Raw genomic sequence first — 19,554 nt, 5'->3', positions numbered from 1 at the left:
AATTCTCCTGCCTCACTAGCTGGGACTACAAGTACATGCCACCATGCCCGGCTAATTTTTTGTATTTTTAGTAGAGACGGGGTTTCACTGTGTTAGCCAGGATGGTCTCCATCTCCTGACCTCGTGATCTGCCCAACTCGGCCTCCTTAAGTGCTGGGATTACAGGCATGAGCCACCCAACCAAGCCTATTATTTATTTTATTTATTTATTTCCTTGTGACGGAGTTTTACTCTTGTTGCCCAGGCTGATGTGCAACAGCAGAATCTCAGCTCACCACAACCTCCGCCTTCCAGGTTCAAGTGATTCTCCTGCCTCAGCCTGCCTAGTAGCTGGGATTGCAGGCATATGCCACCACCCAGCTAATTTTTTTTTTTTTTTTTTTTTTTGTATTTTCAGTAGAGATGGGGTTCCTCCATGCTAGCCAGGCTGGTCTCAAACTCCTGACCCCGTGATCCACCCACCCTGGCCTCCCAAATTGCTAGGATTATAGGCATGAGCCACCACGCCTGGCCTATTCATTTATTTTTAAGAGAGAGAATCTTGCTCTGTTGCCCAAGCTACAGTGAAATGGCAAAATCATAGCTCATTACAACCTCAAAATCCTGGGCTAAGAGATCCTCCCACCTCAGTCTTCTGAGTAGCTGGAATTGCAGGCTTGAACCACGTGCCTGGCTCAAAAGTATCCCTTTAAATAGGAAGCTTAATTAATACAATTTCCATAATACATTTTAAAATGTTTAATTCATGCATATTTCTCCCTTTAAATATTTATCTACTATATAAATGAAATGCCCAGGCTGGTCTCAAATTCCTAGGCTCAAGCAATCTTCCTGCCCTGGCTTGCCAAAGTGCTGGGATAACAAGCATGAGCCACCACGCCCGGCCTTAATTTACTTTTTCTTCACCAAAAGCAGATGCTTGAAATACCACTTCTTAAAAGCAGGACAATATACGTACATGTATGTGTACATGTGTACAAAATTATGCTACTAAGTAGCACAAATGAGATTTAAACCCAATCTGACTCCCAAGTCTGTGCTGTTAATCACTATTCTTTTTTCCTCTACAGACAAGAATATAAAAAGATCTCAGTAGAAACTGGCAAAGTTTAGCCAAAGAAGCAAAAAAAAAAAAAACCTGCGTGGTTATCATATAACCCAAGTTAAGAAAATATTTCAAGAGAATAAACATCTAATTTTTGAAAAAAAGTCATAAACAAATATACTTTACATAAGTTGAATGGTTTTTCATAGTGGATTTTTCAATTGCAACACAGGTTTTTGGTAATCCCAGTACTTTGGGAGGCCGAGGTGGGAGGGCTGCTTGAGGCTAAGAGTTCTAGTCTAGGTAACAAGGAGATCATATCTCTACAAAAAATTTAAAAATTAGCCAGGTGTGGTGGCGCACACCTGTAGTCCCAGCTACTTGGGAGGCTGAAGTGGGAGAACCACTTGAGCCTGGGCAACTGAGGCTGCAGTGAGCTGTGATCACACCACTGCACTTCAGCCTGGGTGACAGAGTAAGACCTGTCTCAAAAAAAAGAGAGACAACACAGGGTTTTTTCTTTACTTGATAATTTGTCCTAAGAGGAACATGCTACATTCATGATACCAGTGATAGTTTCCAGGTCTCCAACTTTAAATAATTTTTCCTCCAAAAGAGAGAGAGAGTGAGTGAGTGAGTGTGTGTGTGTGTGTGTGTGTGTGTCTGTGTGACTGTTTAATTATTTCATTCGTTCATTCGTTCATTTAGAGAGAGGGTTCTTGCTGTGTTGCTTGGGGCTCAATCCATCCTCCCGCTTCAACGTCCTGAGTAGCTGCGATTACAGGTGTACCACTAAACCCAGCTGTTTAGAATTTAGAAGGCATTTTTTTCAGAGGAAACCAAGTAAAACTTGACTTTCGGGGAAAAAAAGTAAATTAGAATTTAAAAATAAGAAAAAAAAAGAAACTATTCAGGTTCTCTGGTTAATCCATAAAATCCCATATAACTCCTGAGATACTACTAGTACTTTCTACCCAAATAGCAAAGTCACCCAGCAGAAGATAAATTCCATTCTCCAAACCACAGAAACATACTTTTTCTATTTTTTTAGAAACAGGTTATTGTCCACTGAAAGAGGAATTCTCCCCCAGCCTTTGTAGCAAGGCGATTTCTTCAAGATCAAAAAATAGCTTCTGCAAGACAACTGCTACTGAGTATTTTAAAGCAATGAAAAGAAAGGTAACTCAATTACCCTCTACCACTCTTTGACTATTTAGCATCTATATGTTTGTACAAGACTTTTTAAATTTTTTTAAGAGATAGGGTCTCGCTTTGTCACCCAGGCTGGAAGGCAGTGTCATGATCACAGCTCACTACAACCTCGAACTCATGGGCTCAAGCAATCCTTTTGCCTCAGCCTCCCAGATAGACAGGAATACAGGAACAAGCCACCACACCTGGCTAATTTTTTTTTTTTTTGGAGACTGAGTCTCGCTCTATTCCCCAGGCCAGAGTACAGTGGAGTGATCTTGGCTCACTGTAACCTCTGTCTCCCAGGTTCAAGTGATTCTTGTGCCTCAGCCTGCCAAGCTGGGACTACAGGTGTGCACCACCATGCCTGGATAATTTTTTTGTACTTTAACGGAGACAGTGTTTCACCGTGTTGCACAAGGTGGTCTTGAACTCCTGAGTTCAGGCAATCCACCTGCCTTGGCCTCCCAAAATGCTAGGATTACAGGCGTAAGCCACTGCGGCCAGCCCTGGCTAATTTTTAACTTTTTTGTAGAGATGGTGTCTCATTAGGCTGCCCAGGCTGGTCTCAAACTCCTGGCCTCCAGTGATCCACCAACATCAGCCTCCCAAAGTGCTAAAATGATATGCATGCCTAGCATATAATGGACATTTAAACATCAAGGCTAATGCTACACAATTAGTTAAAATGACACTGAGGAAGACAGTGACTTTGAATCTGTAGTTCCCACATAAGGCACATCAACTAGGATAACAAAACTAAAAATCCACACACAACACATATAACAAATAAGTGACAAGATGGTCTCATGATTTCCAAAACATAAGCAGAGAAGGATAAATCTTTTATCTACGTGGGGGATTTGCTACTCCTAAGAACAGGTGATTCAGGGACACCATCTTTCAGGTCTGCCATCTTGAAAGCATAATGAAAAGCTCCCTGGAAAGCATAATCTCAAACAAATTGTTGACAACAGCAGCTGAAACTGGGAGGAGTTTTATATAGTTGAGGGTGATTGTGAGGAGCCCAAGTTAAGGTCTGCAGGGACTGGAGCAAGCTGGGCCCTATATAAACTTTCAAAACTAACAGCGAATGGTCACTTTCCAGGACAAAGCCCCATGCTGAGGAGAAACTGCTGGGCAGAGGCTCTAAACTAAGGATGCCAAGAATAACAGGATCAAAGAAAAAAAACATCCAGTGAAAAGTGAGGAAACACACAGCTAGAACTCAGAAAGTAGACCTTTTTTTTTTTTTAACAGCTTTACTCAGATATAATTTACAGACTATATTTTTAAACACTAACAAAAATAACAGAAGCAGCAGCTCTAGAGCTGTGATACCAGAGAAGTATTCTCACTAATGCCTTCCCATCTAAAATTCAAAAAGCTTAAGTTAATCTAAAAATGAGCAACAGAAAAGATCACAGTCAAATCTCACAGAAAGTAATTAGGAAGGAAAAAAAGAATAAGCAAAATAAGTTGGGTACAGTGGCACATGCCTGTAGTCCCAGTTACTCAGAAGGCTAATGAGAGAGGATCCCTTAAGGCCAGGAGTTAGAGGCTGCAGTGTGCTATTACCGTGTCTGTGAATAGCCAAGGCACTCCAACGCTGGCAACATGGCAGGACCTGTCTCTTAAAAAAAAAAAATAAGGCCGGGCGCGGTGGCTCAAGCCTGTAATCCGAGCACTTTGGGAGGCCGAGGCGGGTGGATCACGAGGTCAAGAGATCAAGACCATCCTGGTCAACATGGTGAAACCCCGTCTCTACTAAAAATACAAAAAATTAGCTGGGCATGGTGGCGCATGCCTGTAATCTCAGCTACTCAGGAGGCTGAGGCAGGAGAATTGCCTGAACCCAGGAGGCGGAGGTTGCGGTGAGCCGAGATTGCGCCATTGCGCTCCAGCCTGGGTAACAAGAGCGAAACTCTGTCTCAAAAAAAAAAAAAAAAATTTGGTAGGCGTGGTGGCTCATGCCTGTAATCCCACCACTTTGGGAAGCCTAGGCAGGCAGATCACTTGAGGCCAGGAGTTCGTACCAGCCTGGCCAACATGGTGAAACCCCATCTCTACTAAAAATACAAAAATTAGCCGGGCATGGTGTTGCCTGCCTATAATCCCAGCTACTCTGGAGGCTGAGGCAGGAGAATTGCTTGAACCTGGGAGGCAGAGGTTGAAGTGAGCTGACATCGCACCACTGCACTCCAGCCTGGGCCACAGAGCGAGACCGTTTAAAAAAAAAAAGGCAGGATATCTCGACAAATAAAGTGATCTAGAAAAGATTATCCACAAAACAAATAAAAGTACAGCATTTTGAATGAGCTCAAAGAAGCTTATTAAGATATACATATATGGCCAGGTACAGTGGCTGATGCCTATAATCCCCCAATTAGGGAAGCCAAGGCAGGTGGATCACTTGAGGTCAGCAGTTGGAGAACAGCATGACCAACGTGGCGAAACCCCATCTCTACTAAAAATATAAAACTTAGCCAGGTGCAGTGGTACACACCTGTAATCCCAGCTACTCTGGAGGCTGAGACGTGATAATCGCTTGAACCTAAGATGAGGAGGCTACAGTGGGGCAAGATCATACCACTGCCCTCCAGCCTGGGTGACAGAGTGAAACTGTGTCTCAAAAAATAAATAAATAAGAAATAAAATAAAACATACATATATATCATATATTGGCTGGGCACAGTGGCTCTCATCTATAATCCCAGCACTTTGGGAGGCAGAGGCAAGCAGATCACTTGAGATCAGGATTGAAAGCAGCCTGGGCAACTTAGAGATAGCCCATCTCTACAAAAATAAAAACTTAGCCAGGCATGGTAGCACGCACCTGTGGTCTCAGGTACTTGAAGGCTGAGAGGATCACTTGAACCTGGGAGGTGATGGCTGCAGTGAGCCAAGATCATGCCACTGCATTCCCGCCAGAGACCCCATCTCAGAAAAAAAAAATTAAAAAGTATATTATACATATTAAATATATAGATAATATATAAAAGTTTTTAAAATTACACACACACACACACACACACACACACACAGATTTTTTTTTAAGAGAAAGGGTCATACTCTGCGCTGGGCGTGGTGGCTCACACCTGTAATCCCAGCACTTTGGGAGGCCGAGGCAGGTGGATCACAAGGTCAGGAGTTCGAGGCCAGCCTGGCCAATATGGTGAAACACCATCTCTACTAAAAATACAAAAACTAGCAGGGTGTGGTGGTGCACACCTGTAGTCTCAGCTACTCGGGAGGCTGAGGCAAGAGAATCACTTGAACCCAGGAAGTGGAGGCTGCAGCGAGCTGAAATTGCACCACTGCACTCCAGCCTGGGCAATACAGAGAGACTCCATCTCAAAAAAGAGAGTCATACTCTGTCACCCAGGATGGAGTACAGTGTCATGATCATAGCTCATTGTAACCTCTAACTCCTGGACTTATGAAGTTCTCCCACCTCAGCCTCCTGAGTAGCTGGGACTACAGGCACACACCACCACCTCTGGCTAATTTTTTTTTTTTTTTTATAGAGATGGGGTCTCACTCTGTTGCCCAGGCTTGTCTTGAACTCCTGGGCTCAAGCAATCTTCCAGACTTGGCCTCCCAGAGTACTGAGATTACAGGTGTGAGCCACCATGCCTGCTAGAAGAAAGAAATTTAATGCTATGTTAAAGAACAAAAATCAAATTAAGAAAAACTTTTCAGTCTTTCAATGAGATAAAATGACTCATGAAAGAAGCAGAAATAAAAGATTCTTTTCACAAATGAAGGCTATACTAGAAAGAGCAAAAGACTGAATAAACACAACATATTTCTTAAAAATGGGAAATTTTGAGGCATGTGTAGTAGTGCATGCCTACAGTCCCAGCTACATGAGTTCAAAGCTATAAAGTGCCATGATTACATGTGTGAATAGCCACTGTGCTCCCATGTGGGCAACACAGCAAGACCCTGTCTCTTAAAAAGAGAGAAATTTTGAAACTGAATAAAGAAAAATATGAAAAAGGCTTAATGTATAGTAAGTGAAAGAAAGTTCAAAAAAAAAAAAAAAAAAAAGATTTGATATAAAGTGACCAGGGAGAGTCAAAAAGGAGAGCCAACATATGTACAAGAGTCCTTAAAGAAGAAAACCAAAGTGATTGGAAAACCAAATGCTAAAAATTGCCATTCAAGAAAATTTTGCTGAAACTTTAAAAAAATGCATATGAAACTACAAACTGAAAGCACACACTGTGTACCCAGAAAAATTGACAAAGAACACCACCAAAATATATTCTAGTAAAGCTACTCATTTTTAAAGAAAATCACTTACAAAAAAGATTTTAAAATAATCACATATAAGGAAAAAAGATCAGACTGGCATCTTTTTATAGCGATGCTTTATTCCAAAAACAGTAAAGTAACACATTTAAGACAATAAAGGAAAGAAAATGTGAACCAAGAATTTCATATACAGCCAAAATAATTTTCAGGTGTAAAGTCACAAACAAGGTATTATCAATAGGCAATATTGTTTCCATAAGCCCTTTTCTCAGGAATCTACTCAATAACAAGTCACAAACAACAAAAATGACTGACGAGACATTGACATAAGGACTGATTATCGGTGGACGTTAACATCACAAAAAGAACTAGACATATATACCTCCTGCTGGAAGTACACCACCTATGAAGTAGTTCTGCCCTAAACAAACAAACCTGAATATTCAGAAAATATAGAAGAGAGGAACATGTTAAATGACATCATGGAGAAGCAATACTCTAGATTTACGACAACTGAGTTTCTTAAACAAAAAAAGCTGCAAAAAAAATAGATAAAGGAGTAATCCATATATTAAAAGCTACTTAATAAAATCACACAATGTAAGAATCTTATTTGGACCCCGATTCAGGAAAACCAACAATAAAAGAAAATAAGCATTTGTAAGACAACTGATAATGTGAAATAATATTTCTAATTATTAATTTTTTAGATGTGATAACAGCATTGCTGGTTTTTGTTTTTTTTTTTTAAATTCTTTTCTTTTAGAGATACATACCCAAACATTTATGGATATAATAATATGATATCTAGGGTTTGCATCAAAATGATTCTGAAAGAGGAGGTAGGCTAGCATATAGATAAAATAATTATTGAAACTGGAGGATTAATACATAGGGGTTCATTACACGATTCTATCAACTTTTGTACATGTTTGAAATTTTCTATAAAAGGTTTTTTGTTTGTTTGTTTGTTTTTTGAGATGGAGTCTCAGTGTGTCGCCCAGGCTGGACAGTAATGGCACCATCTCAGCTTACTGCAACCTCCACCTCCTGGGTTCAAGCAATTCTCCTGCCTCAGCCCCCTGAGTAGCTGGGATTACAGGCACCCACCACCACCCCCGGCTAATGTTTGTAATTTTAGTAGAGGTGGGGTTTCACCATGTTGGCCAGGCTGGTCTTCAACTACCAACCTCAGGTGATCCACCCGCCTCGGCCTCCCAAAGTGCTGGGACTACAGGCGTGAGCCACTGCACCCAACCAAAAGGTATTTTTTAAGAAAGAAAAAGACACATAGATTTAGTATTCTGATTCATTAATTTAATAAACATTTGTAGTTTTATAACACAACTCTAAAATATTACCCTCTTTTACTCGTAGAAATTCATTTTGTTTCAACCTTTACGATCTCCAGATCACATTTTCAAAGTCTTAAAAAAACTGATAAAACTTGATAGAGGTCAGGTGTGGTGGCTCACATCTGTAATCCCAGTACTTCGGCAGGCCGAGGAAGGATTGAGGGGGAGCGGATTGCCTGAACCCAGGAATTCAAGCCCAGCCTTGGCTACATGGTGAAATCTCATCTCTATAAAACATGCACAAAATTAGCTGGGCATTGTGGCATGCACCTGTAGTTCCAGCTACATAGGAGGCTGAGGTGGGAGAATCACCTGGGCCCAGGAAGTCAGGAATGCAGTGAACCATGATTGTGCCACTGCACTCCAGCTTGGAGTAGACCCTGTCTCAAGACAACAAAACTGATAAAATTCTATCCTGACGTATCAGGTCACAGGATTATAGGTGTGAGCCACTGCACCCAGCCTTACAACTCAATTTTGAGAATGACTTATCAAATCTGGTCCACAAAGGACAATATGATTTTTGTTCAGTGAATCATCCTCATAATTTCAATTAGAGAAAGCACGAAAAAAAGACGTACCTGTTTTATGTGTGGATTCATGGCCATTTCAGTTACATTCTTCTTGGTCTCACAGAAAATAATAGCCCTCCCTTCAGACCCACTGTAGACTTGAAGGACATCTCCAATAACTGCTGGCCTCTGAGACCAGTGACACTGGATAGCCAAATGCTTTGAAGAAAGAAAATATATTATTTGTCTCATTAAAATTATTTGAAAATATTTCTCTTGTATATTTTTTCTATCTGGTCAAGAATTAGCCTTCCTGGGAGACTGTAAGACAAAGACTCTCCTCAGCCACACTTACAAACAATATAGACAAAGGGCCATCAATAAACAACTTCATGAAAGAATAAACAAACTGCAGTATATTCAAACAGAACACCATTCAGCAATTAAAAGAAACCAATTACTGATATACATGGAACAACATGAACCTTAAAAAATATACTGAGTGAGGGCCGGGCGCGATGGCTCACGCCTGTAATCCCAGCACTTTGGGATTACAGGCGTGGGCCGAGGCGGGTGGATCACGAGGTCAAGAGATCGAGACCATCCTGGTCAACATGGTGAAACTCAATCTCTACTAAAACTACAAAAAATTAGCTGGGCATGGTGGCACGTGCCAGTAATCCCAGCTACTCAGGAGGCTGAGGCAGGAGAATTGCCTGAACCCAGGACACGGAGGTTGCAGTGAGCTGAGATCGCACTATTGCACTCCAGCCTGGGTAACAAAAGCGAAACCCCGCCTCAAAAAAAAAAAAAAAAAAAAAAAAAAAAATCAAAAATATACTGAGTGAATAAAGTCTTACAGAAAATGACCACATACAGTACCATTCTATTTATATGAAGTTCTAGAATAGGCAATACCAATCTATTGTGGAAGAAAATCAGAACAGTGGTTGTCTCTGAACTGAGGATACTGATTGGGAAGGGGCATGAGGGAACTTTCTGGGATGATGGCAATATTCGATATGATGATAAGCGTTTGGGTTACACACATATGAATTTTTCAAAAATAGGCAAATGTACACAAGATTTTGCATTTCATTGTTCATAAATCTTATCTCTAAAAATTATAAATATGAATGATCCTCAAAACATTATGCTGTGAATGAAACAAGACATAAAAAGTCACATATTGTATGATTACATTTACAGTGACGCATTGCCTAATGACAGGGATACATTCTGAGAAATCTACTGTTAGGCAGCTTCATCATTATGCAAACATCATAGAGTGTACTTACACAAACCTAGGGTATAGCCTACTACACACGCCTAGGGTATACGGTATGTCCTATTGCTTCTAGGCTACAAACCTATACAGCATATTACTATACTGAACACTGTAGACAATGGTAAGTATGTGTGTCTCTAAACATATCTAAACGTAGGAAAGGTATAGTAAGAATATGACATAAAAGATAAAAACTGATACACATGTATAGGACAGCTCCATTATAATCTTATGGGACCACCCTCATATATGCGCCATCGTATATATGGTCCACCGATGACCAAAACATCACTATGCAGCACATGAATGTAAATGAATATCCAGAACAGGTATATCTATAGAGACAAAAAGCAGACTGGTGGTTGACAATGGCTAAAGGAGGGAATGGAGGCTGGGCACGGTAGCTCATGCCTGTAATCTCAGCACTTTGGGAGGGCAACGCAGGCAGATCACCTGAGGTCAGGAGTTCAAGACCAGCCTAGGTAACATGGTAAAACCCCACCTCTCCTAAAAATACAAAAAATTAGCCAGGCGTGGTGGCAGGCACCTGTAACTCCAGCTACAGGGAGGCTGAGGCAGAATTGCTTGAATCTGGGAGGTGGAGGTTACAGTGAGCTGCGATGGCGCCACTGCTTTCCAGCCTGGGCAACAGACCAAGACACCGTCTCAAAAAAAAAAAGAAAAAGCAAGAATGGAATGGGGAGTAACTACCTAATGGTTTTGGGGTTTCCTTTTGGGGTGATGAAAATGTTTGGAAATAGAAGTGATGGCTGTACACTGTAAATGTACTACATGACAGTGAATTGTACACTTTAAAATCGTTAGTTTTAGTTATGTGAATTTTACCTCAGTTTTAAAAACTGTAAATATGGCACTTTTCTTAAAGATATATATGCTAGGACGGGCACGGTGGCTCATATCTATAATCCCTGCACTTTGGGAGGCTGAAGTGGGTAGATCACCTGGGGTCATGAGTTCAAGACCAGCCTGGCCAACATGGTGAAACCCCATCTTTACTAGAATTACAAAAATAAGCTGGGCGTGGTGGCAGGCACCTGTAATCCCAGCTACTCAGGAGGCTGAGGCAGGAGAATTGCTTGAAACCAGGAGACGGTTGCAGTGAGCCAAGATTCGCACCATTGTACTCCAGCCTGGAGGACGAGAGCGAAACTCCATTATAAAAAAAAAAAAAAGATATGTATGTTAAAATACTTATGGGGAGATCAGGTACAGTGGCTCACACCTGTAATCCCAGCACTTTGGGAGTTCAAGGCAGGCAGATCACGTGAGGTGAGGACTTTGGGACCAGCCTAGCCAACATGACAAAACCATGTCTCTACTAAAAATACAAAAATTAGCCAGGCGTGGTGGTGCATGCCTGCAGTCCCAGCTACTCACATGGCTGAGGGAGGAGAACTGCTTGAACCTGGGAGGTGGAGGTTGCAATGAGCCGAGATTATGCCACTGCCCTGTAGCCTGGGTGACAGAGCGAGACTCTCTCAAAAAAAACAAACAAACAAAAACACAACACAACAAAGAAAAGCCACACATCCTTGAGTGATGTTAACAGTAAAATAAATAAATAAAAATTAAAACCACAGGGATACAAAACAGACTATGGGAAACTCATAAGACAAATGAGTTTTTTGTTTTTTTTTTTCTGAGATGGGGTCTCATGCTGTTGCCCAGGCTGGAGTGCAGTGGTGTGGTCTCAGCTCACTGCAACCTCCACCCCTCCCAGGTTCAAGTGATTCTCCTGTCTCAGCTTCCTGAGTAGCTGAGACTACAGGCACACGCCACCACGCCTGGCTAATTTTTGTATTTTTAGTAGAGATGGGGTTTTACCATACTGGTCAAGCTGGTCTCGAACTCCTGATCTCAGGTGATCCACCTGCCTTGACCTCCCAAAGCCTGGGATTACAGGCATGAATCACCACACCCGCCGACAAATGAGCAAATGAGTATTTTCTTTTTTTTTTTTTTTTTTTTTTTTTGAGACGGAGTTTCGCTCTTGTTACCCAGGCTGGAGTGCAATGGCGCCATCTCGGCTCACCGCAACCTCCGCCTCCTGGGTTCAGGCAATTCTCCTGCCTCAACCTCCTGAGTAGCTGGGATTACAGGCACGCACCACCATGCCCAGCTAATTTTTTGTATTTTTAGTAGAGACAGGGTTTCACCATGTTGACCAGGATGGTCTCGATCTCTTGACCTCGTGATCCACCCGCCTCGGCCTCCCAAAGTGCTGGGATTACAGGCTTGAGCCACCGCGCCCGGCCAAAATGAGTATTTTCAACAGAAAATTGTGAAGAAGAAAAGGAACTATAGATCATAAAATATTTAGCCGGGCGTGGTGGCGGGCCCCTGTAATCCTAGCTACTCAGGAGGCTGAGGCAGAATTGCTTGAACCTGGGAGGCAGAGTGTGCAGTGAACTGAGATGGCACCATTGCACTCCAGCCTGGGCAACAAGAGCAAAACTCCATCTCAAAAAAAAAAAAAAAAAAAAAAAAAAAAAAAAAAAAGACTGGTAATAGGTAATGGTTACATCATGTTCTTTACACTATTCAATCTTTCTATTCAACTTACTATTCAATTTTATGTTTGAAAATGTTCTTATTAACTTTTTTACTGATATGTTACATTCTTACTGCAAAACTTTTAAACATTACAAAATATACAAAGCTTCCTTATACAAACATCCAGCACTCCCCTTACCAGAAATAATCATTATTTGAAGTTTATTCTTTCAAACTGTTTTTGTGTATTTACATAAATGCCTAAGGAGTCAATTTAGCACTATTTGTCTATTTTTTAAAGTAGTGTAATTTCTGCACATATCATTGTATAATTTGGTTTTTATCACTAATTCTTTTTAACTACTGCATTACATTCTGCAGATAATAATGTTGTTTACCTCGTCGCCTACTCTTTCCTACATACACATAAATATACATCTATTAAATAGAAAAATGATATATGGTACCTATTTATGTACTTAAATCTGTACCAGTCAACTGGTCCATATTTATGTCAGTTGACCGACATAAATACTGTAAATATTACTTTTAATTTTTTTTTTTGAGATGAGTCTCGCTCTGTCACCAGGCTGGAGTGCGGTTTGGCTCACTGCAACCTCCACCTCCCCGGTTCAAGCTGCTTCTTCAGCCTCCTGAGTAGCTGGGATTATAGGCGCATGCCACCATACTCAGCTAATTTTTATATTTTTAGTAGAGATGGGGTTTCGCCTGTTGGTCAGGTTGGTCTCAATCTCCAGAGCTTATGATCCGCCCATCTTGGCCTCCAAAAGTGCTGGGATTACAGACGTGAGCCACCATGCCCAGCCTAATTCTTTTTTTAAACATACTATTGGCTTAACTTATAACTTTCGTGGAGTCAAAATTATAAACCTTTTCCCTTACGGATTCTTCTTCTAAATTCCATGGTTTTTTTTTTTTGGAGACAGGGTCTCCCTCTGTCACCCAGGCTGGAGTGCAAGTGGCGTAATTTCAGCTTACTGCAACCTCCATCTCCCAGATTCAAGCAATTCTCATGCCTCAGCCTCCCAAATAGCTGGGACTACAGGGAACTGGCCTGATGGCTGGCTAATTTTTCTGTTTTTAGCAGAGACAGGGTTTCACTATGTTGGCCAGGCTGGTCTCAAACTCCTGACGTCAAGTGATCTGCCTGCCTTTGCCTCTCAAAGTGCTGGGATTACAGGCGTGAGCCACCATGCCCAGCCCAACTTCTGTGTCAGAAAAGCATTCCCAGGCAGAGCATGGTGGCTCATGCCTGTAATCCCATTACTTTGGGAGGTCGAGGCAAATGGATCACAAGGTCAGGAGTTTGAGACCAGCCTGACCAACATGGTGAAACCCTATCTCTAAAAAAATAAATAAATAAAAATTTAAAAATAGAAAAGCATTCCCTTTCCTAAAATCAAAAAACTCTTCATTCACCTACATCTGCTTTAAGTTATTTTACCGCTTAATTTTTTAAATCTTCCAGAAATTTTTTTGGTATAGGGGAATGGGATGAGGATCATACATTTTTTCACCTCAGCGTTCACAAATTATCTTAGCACTATTCTAGTCAATATGAATCGCCTTGTCACGTTGTAAATACTTTGCTGTTTTGGGTTTTTTTTTTTTTTTTTTTTTTTTTTAGCTGCTTTAAAGAGAGAAAGAAAGAAATACTTTAAATCTGTCTCTATGGCTGTTTGTATGTGTCCTATTAGGACTTTCCTATTCATGTGCTCCCTCACCCCCTGCCCTATTTATTCTATTCTGCTACTCAGTCTCAGACTACAAAAATATATAGGTATTTTATTGACTAAGAGCAGAAGACAGAGATTAGGCCTGAATAAGAATCCAAAACTTCGGTTTAGCTTCAACAAATGTCAAAAGTAAATACCAACTAAAAGCTAAAATCTATCATGCTAGAAAGCTACTTACTTCCACAGTGGTTGCAGCCTTTTGAGTCATTTTTCCAACAAGGTCAACCTGTTCATATCTGGATTTCATGTATTTTTTTGCAACTTTGTATACCCACTGTGGGCAAGTTGCAGAAAAAAGTAAAGTCTGAGGATTGTCTTCAGAATCTTAAATAAACAAAAAGAATTCAAATGTTTTCTTAATTTCCCATGATGTAGCCAGCTCTTAAAAATCCTCCCCAAGCTTCAAAAAAATAATGAAAAATTCAAAACTTGGGGTGAATTTTTAACACACAGAATTCATTGCAATTATTAAAATTTTCAACTTGCAAAAATGGGGGACAATTATGAAGAGAACTGAACCCAGAAGGAAGGGGAGAATTTAAGAAGGAACAATGAACAAAGAAATCAATGAGTTAGTAAAAGTACCGACTATAAAAAAAAAATAGAAAAAAGCATAGGAAGCTAAGAAAATAGTTAAAAGGATGCTATCATACTTTTTTCAGAGACAGAACAGATACCAAATTATTTTAGTTTTGTTAGAACAAATTATCTCAGCAGTATTCTTTTCTAGTCAATATGAATCGCAGGGGGACACTATAGAAGACAGTTAGAACTTTGTTAAAACACTGGGGACACTGAAATAAAAATTATTAAATAAAAACTTGTTTAAGACAGAAGAGTAATTGCTAATGTGCTTATTTTGAATTAGGATATACCAGTTTTGTAGGATTCATGAATAATATCTTCAACTTGTTCAGCAAAACCTAAATCTAACATTTGATCCACTTCATCAAGTACAACATGGCGCAGTTTAGAAAGATCCAATCGGCCACTCTGCAGATGGTCTTTGATACGACCAGGGGTTCCAACCAAGATGTCAATACCATTTCGAATATGATTAACTGTGAGAAGAGAGAAATGCCACCAATATGTGAAAATCACACTTTCACATTATTTCTTTAAATTTAAGTATCAAACATATCTTTGCACTTCTTTCATACATATTTACTCACTTTGGCTTTGATATGATGTTCCACCATAAAAACACGCCACACTGAGTTTCCTAGTTATATCTTTGAAGTCTTTGGCTACTTGATTTGCCAGTTCCCTTGTTGGAGCCAAAACGAGTACCTGAGCAAGAGGTTTAAAAAACAAAAAGATATTTTTCTAAAGACTTATGTAAGTTAAAATCGAGACTTTTTTTAGGTGCATTTAAAACCAGGAATCTTAACATTAATGTCGTAAGTACTTAAAGACACAGCACAAATAGCAAATAAGAACACCAGCATATATTTATTATATCCTCCTCCCTTCCTTCAGGTCTCTTCAGTGAGGTTCTCAAGCCTCCTTTCATATCTCCCTGCCCTTATCATTTCTTCTCAGCCCTGATACCACCTAAGATAATGATATTTTACTTATTTGCTGATTGTCTATCTCATCCAATAAAATGTAAGCTCCATGAAGGCAGGGATTTATGTCAGTTTGGGTTACTATATTCCTAACACTTCAAACAGTGCTTGGTACAGTACAAGAAACTCAGAAATATTTGTTAAATGAATGACTGTTCACCATGTGCTGGGAACTAATGCTTTACAGGAATTATCTAATTTGATTTTCATAAAAACCCATGGGTGGCATTATTACACCATTTTCATAGATGAGAGACTTATGTCCCAGAGAAGTAAAGTCTTGCCCCAAATCAAACAGCTAGAAATGGTGGAGCTGGAATCTCCAGTTAACATCTGTCTCATACAAAAGCTTTTTAAGGCAGCTTTGGGGCCAGGCATGATGGTTAACACGTATAATTCCCAACACCTTGGAAGGCCAGGTGGAAGGACTGCTTGAGGCCAGTAGTTTAAAACCAGCCTGAGCAACATAGCGTGACCCCAACTCTACAAAAAATTTAAAAATTAACCAAGTATGGTGGCACCTGCCTGTAGTCCTTCCTACTGGAGAGACTGAGAGGAGGAGAGAATTGCTTGAGCCCAGGAGTTCATAGTTACAGTGAGCCATGATCACCCTGCTGTACTCCATCCTGGGCAACAGGGTAAGACCCTGTCTCTTAAAAAAAAAAAAAAAGCAGTGTTGAAATTATGTCCTATTTCAGTCTTTTCCTAATTTCACCCCAAAAACGTAACTCTCCAAAAAGATTTATCCATTTATCCTGTAAGTCAGCATAGCTGATCCAAGACGATTATGATTTAATTATATTTATGTATGTTAATTTGCTCTTATAATACCACTCAGAAGCCTTAGAAAGAACAAATTACTTTTAGTCATTCAGGTGTTCACATGATGATGACAGTATTTTTCTTCATTTTTACAATCCTTAAGTGTACACAGCTTTGCTTTTTAGGTCAAATTTTAGGCTTATATTTTACTAGTCTCCTCTGTTGGTTGATTTTACATTTATAAAATAAGACAGATGTCTAGTACTCCAATAATATATGAACTAGCAATATAATTTCTATAATACTCTTCTTAAAAAGTCCATCTGTGTGTGCTCACTTCAGCAGCACATACACTAAAATTGGAATGTCACAGAGATTAGCATGACCCCTGCACAAGGATGACATGAAAATTCATGAAGCTTTCTATACTAAAGGGAAAAAAAGTCAACACTGAAATAAATGATACTGAACATTTACCGAATGACAAATAAATGAACGCCTCTTTAGAAAATTCACTTGTTTAAAAGCAAAAGTCAGGACAGAAAAAAGAGAAGGGTCAAGTAGGCTGGGTGGGGTGGCTCACGCCTGTAATCCCAGCACTTTGGGAGGCCAAGGCAGGCAGATCACCTGAGGTCAGGAGTTCAAGACCAGCTTGGCCAACATAGTAAAAACCTGTCTCTACTGAAAATACAAAAATTAGCTGGGCATGATAATGGGTGTAATAGCTGTAATCCCAGCTATTTGGGAAGCTGAGCCAGGAGGATCACTTGAACCCAGGAGGCGGAGGTTGCAGTGAGCCAAGATTACACCACTGCACTCCAGCCTGGGCAACGGGAGCGAAACTCTTGTCTTAAAAAAAAAAAAAAAGAAAAGAGTCAACTAAATATTTAAACTGTAAATAAGATTTACTGGCTTTATAATACATAAAATTATCAAAGACATCTATGGATCCACGCATATCACATTCCTATGCAATAAGTACTTCACTTTAACTTCTCTTGAGATTTCTTTTTGTGAAAAATAACATATTTTTGCTTTATGCCACAGCTCTACTTTTCTATCTTGGGGGTACTAGTAACTTAAGACTATAGAAAGTCTTAAAGACTAAAGAAAGAATAAAGACTAAAGAAAAGTGTAAAGACTAAAGAAAGAATAAAGACTAAAGAAAAGTGTAACTCTTTCTTTCCCTTTCCGTTACGTTAACATTTAAAGCTCTTACTCCCTATAATGATTACCTTTGGTGAGCGGCTTTTTTTAATTGTTTCTTGATTTCTTTGTAGTCTTTCAATCAAGGGAATGGCAAAAGAGAATGTCTTTCCTGTTCCTGTCCGTGCTTGAGCTATTAAATCTTTTCCTTCATATACAGGACCAAAAGTCTTAACTTGAATAGGAAAGAGGTATGTTACCCCTCGACCTTTCAGAAGCTTTATAGTCTCTTCAGAAATAGGGAAATTGGAGAAGGCTCCTTCTTTCTGTTCACGTGTTAAGGTCTGTAAAAATGAAATGAATGTCCTAAATAATATAATTTATATTAAACTCTTTCTCATTTACATTTTTAATTTTGCTAAACAAACAAATCAACTTTAGTTAGTACTTGCAAAAACTGTACAGATTAACTTAAATTAACTTACAAGGAAAATTAGTGGGACACTGGCTGGGCGCAGTGGCTCACGCCTGTAATCCCAGCACTTTGGGAGGCTGAGGTAGGCAGATCACAAGGTCAGGAATTTGAGACCAGCCTGGCCAACATGGTAAAAACCTTGCCTCTACTAAAAATAAAAAAATTAGCTGGGCGTGGTGGTGCGCACCTATAGTCCCAGCTACTTGGGAGGCTAAGACAGGAGAATCCCTTGAACCCGGGAGGCGGAGGTTGCAGTGAGCCAAGATCGTGCCACTGTACTCCAGCCTGGCAACAGAGTAAGACTCTGTATCAAAAAAAAAAAAAAAAATAGTGACACACTCTTTTAGACGGAATCTTGCTCTGTCACCCAGGCTGAAGGGCAGTGGCATGATCTCGGCTCACTGCAACCACTGTCTCCTAGGTTCAAGCAATTCTCCCATCTCAGTCTTCCAAGTAGCTAGGATTATGGGTACCCACCATCATGCCCAACTAATTTTTGTATTTTAGAAGAGATGAGGTTTCACCATGTTGGCCAGACTAGTCTTGAACTCCCGACCTCAGGTGATCCGCTGGCCTCAGCTTCGGCCTCCCAAAGTGCTAGGATTACAGGCATGAGCTACCACGCCAGGCTTTTTTTTTCAGACAGGGTCCCACTCTGTTGCCCAGGTTGGAGTGCAGCGGCACCATCATAGCTCACTGTCACCTCAACTTCCGGGCTGAAATCCTGCCCACCTCAGCCTCCCAAGTAGCTGGGACCACAGGTGCATGCCACCACGCTCACCTAGTTTTTTTAATCTTTTGTAGAGACAAGATATGTTACCCAGTCTGGTCTCACTATGTTACCCAGGCTGGTCTCAAACTCCTGGCCTCAAGAGATCGTCCTGGCCGGGCACAGTGGTTCACACCTATAATTCCAGCACTTTGGGAGGCCAAGGCAGGCACACTACCTGAGGTCAGGAGTTGGAGACCAGCCTGACCAACATGGAGAAACCTCGTCTCTCTACTAAAAATACAACAAATTAGCTGGTCAGGGTGGCACATGCCTGTAATCCTAGCTACTCAGAAGGCTGAGGCAGGAGAATTGCTTTAACCTGGGAGGTGGAGGTTGTGGTGAGCCAAGATCACACCATTGCACTCCAGCCTGGGCAACAAGATTGCAACTCCATCTCATTTAAAAAAAACGAGAGAGAGATCCTCCTGCCTTGTCCTCCAAAACTGCTGGGATTATAAGCATGAGCCACCATGCCCAGCCAAAAAGGCTATTTATTAATCTAAATCATACTTACAGATATAGACAAAATTATAAAATTAACATAAGCCTATAAACTAAGCCCAAAAAAATTACACAATGAGAAATGTAAAACACAAAAAGTAGCTGGGCGTCATGGTGGGTGGCTGTAATCTCAGCTACTTGGTAGGCTGAGGCAGGAGAATTGTTTGAACTCAGAAGGTGGAGGTTGTAGTGAGTGGAGATTGTACCACAGCACTCTAGCATGGGTGACAGTGAGACTGTCTGAAAAAAAAAAATTACAAAAATAATACACTGTTGGCCAGATGCAGTGGCTCAAGCCTGTAACCCCAACACTTTGGGAGGCCAAGGTGGTAGGATCACTTAAGCCCAGGAGTTCAAGATTAGCCTGGGCAACACAGTGAGACCCCATCTCTATAAAAAACAAACTAA

General features: G+C 40.6%; 1 protein-coding gene and 1 non-coding gene across 4 annotated transcripts in view; one reads left to right on the top strand and one right to left on the bottom strand.

Moving 5' to 3' along the window:
- DDX50 (DExD-box helicase 50) overlaps positions 1 to 19,554 on the bottom strand; it is a 49,763-nt gene that overhangs the window by 20,730 nt on the left and 9,479 nt on the right. For all 3 annotated transcript variants that reach the window (XM_032256166.1, XM_032256167.1, XM_032256164.1), the window contains 5 exons: positions 17,488 to 17,742; positions 15,095 to 15,212; positions 14,798 to 14,983; positions 14,101 to 14,246; positions 8,433 to 8,582 (listed from right to left, as the gene is read on the bottom strand). In XM_032256166.1, the coding sequence (XP_032112057.1) occupies positions 8,433 to 8,582; positions 14,101 to 14,246; positions 14,798 to 14,983; positions 15,095 to 15,212; positions 17,488 to 17,742 (855 nt within the window). The remainder of the gene's footprint in view (positions 1 to 8,432; positions 8,583 to 14,100; positions 14,247 to 14,797; positions 14,984 to 15,094; positions 15,213 to 17,487; positions 17,743 to 19,554) is intronic.
- LOC116535450 lies at positions 16,582 to 16,685 on the top strand. The gene has a single exon (XR_004262201.1). It is a non-coding gene; the product is annotated as a U6 spliceosomal RNA (small nuclear RNA).

Source organism: Sapajus apella, unplaced genomic scaffold (assembly GCF_009761245.1).
Source record: "Sapajus apella isolate SASKATOON/1434 unplaced genomic scaffold, GSC_monkey_1.0 scaffold94, whole genome shotgun sequence".
NCBI classification, from domain to species: Eukaryota; Metazoa; Chordata; class Mammalia; order Primates; family Cebidae; genus Sapajus; species Sapajus apella.
This window is presented reverse-complemented; position numbering and strand designations above follow the sequence as displayed.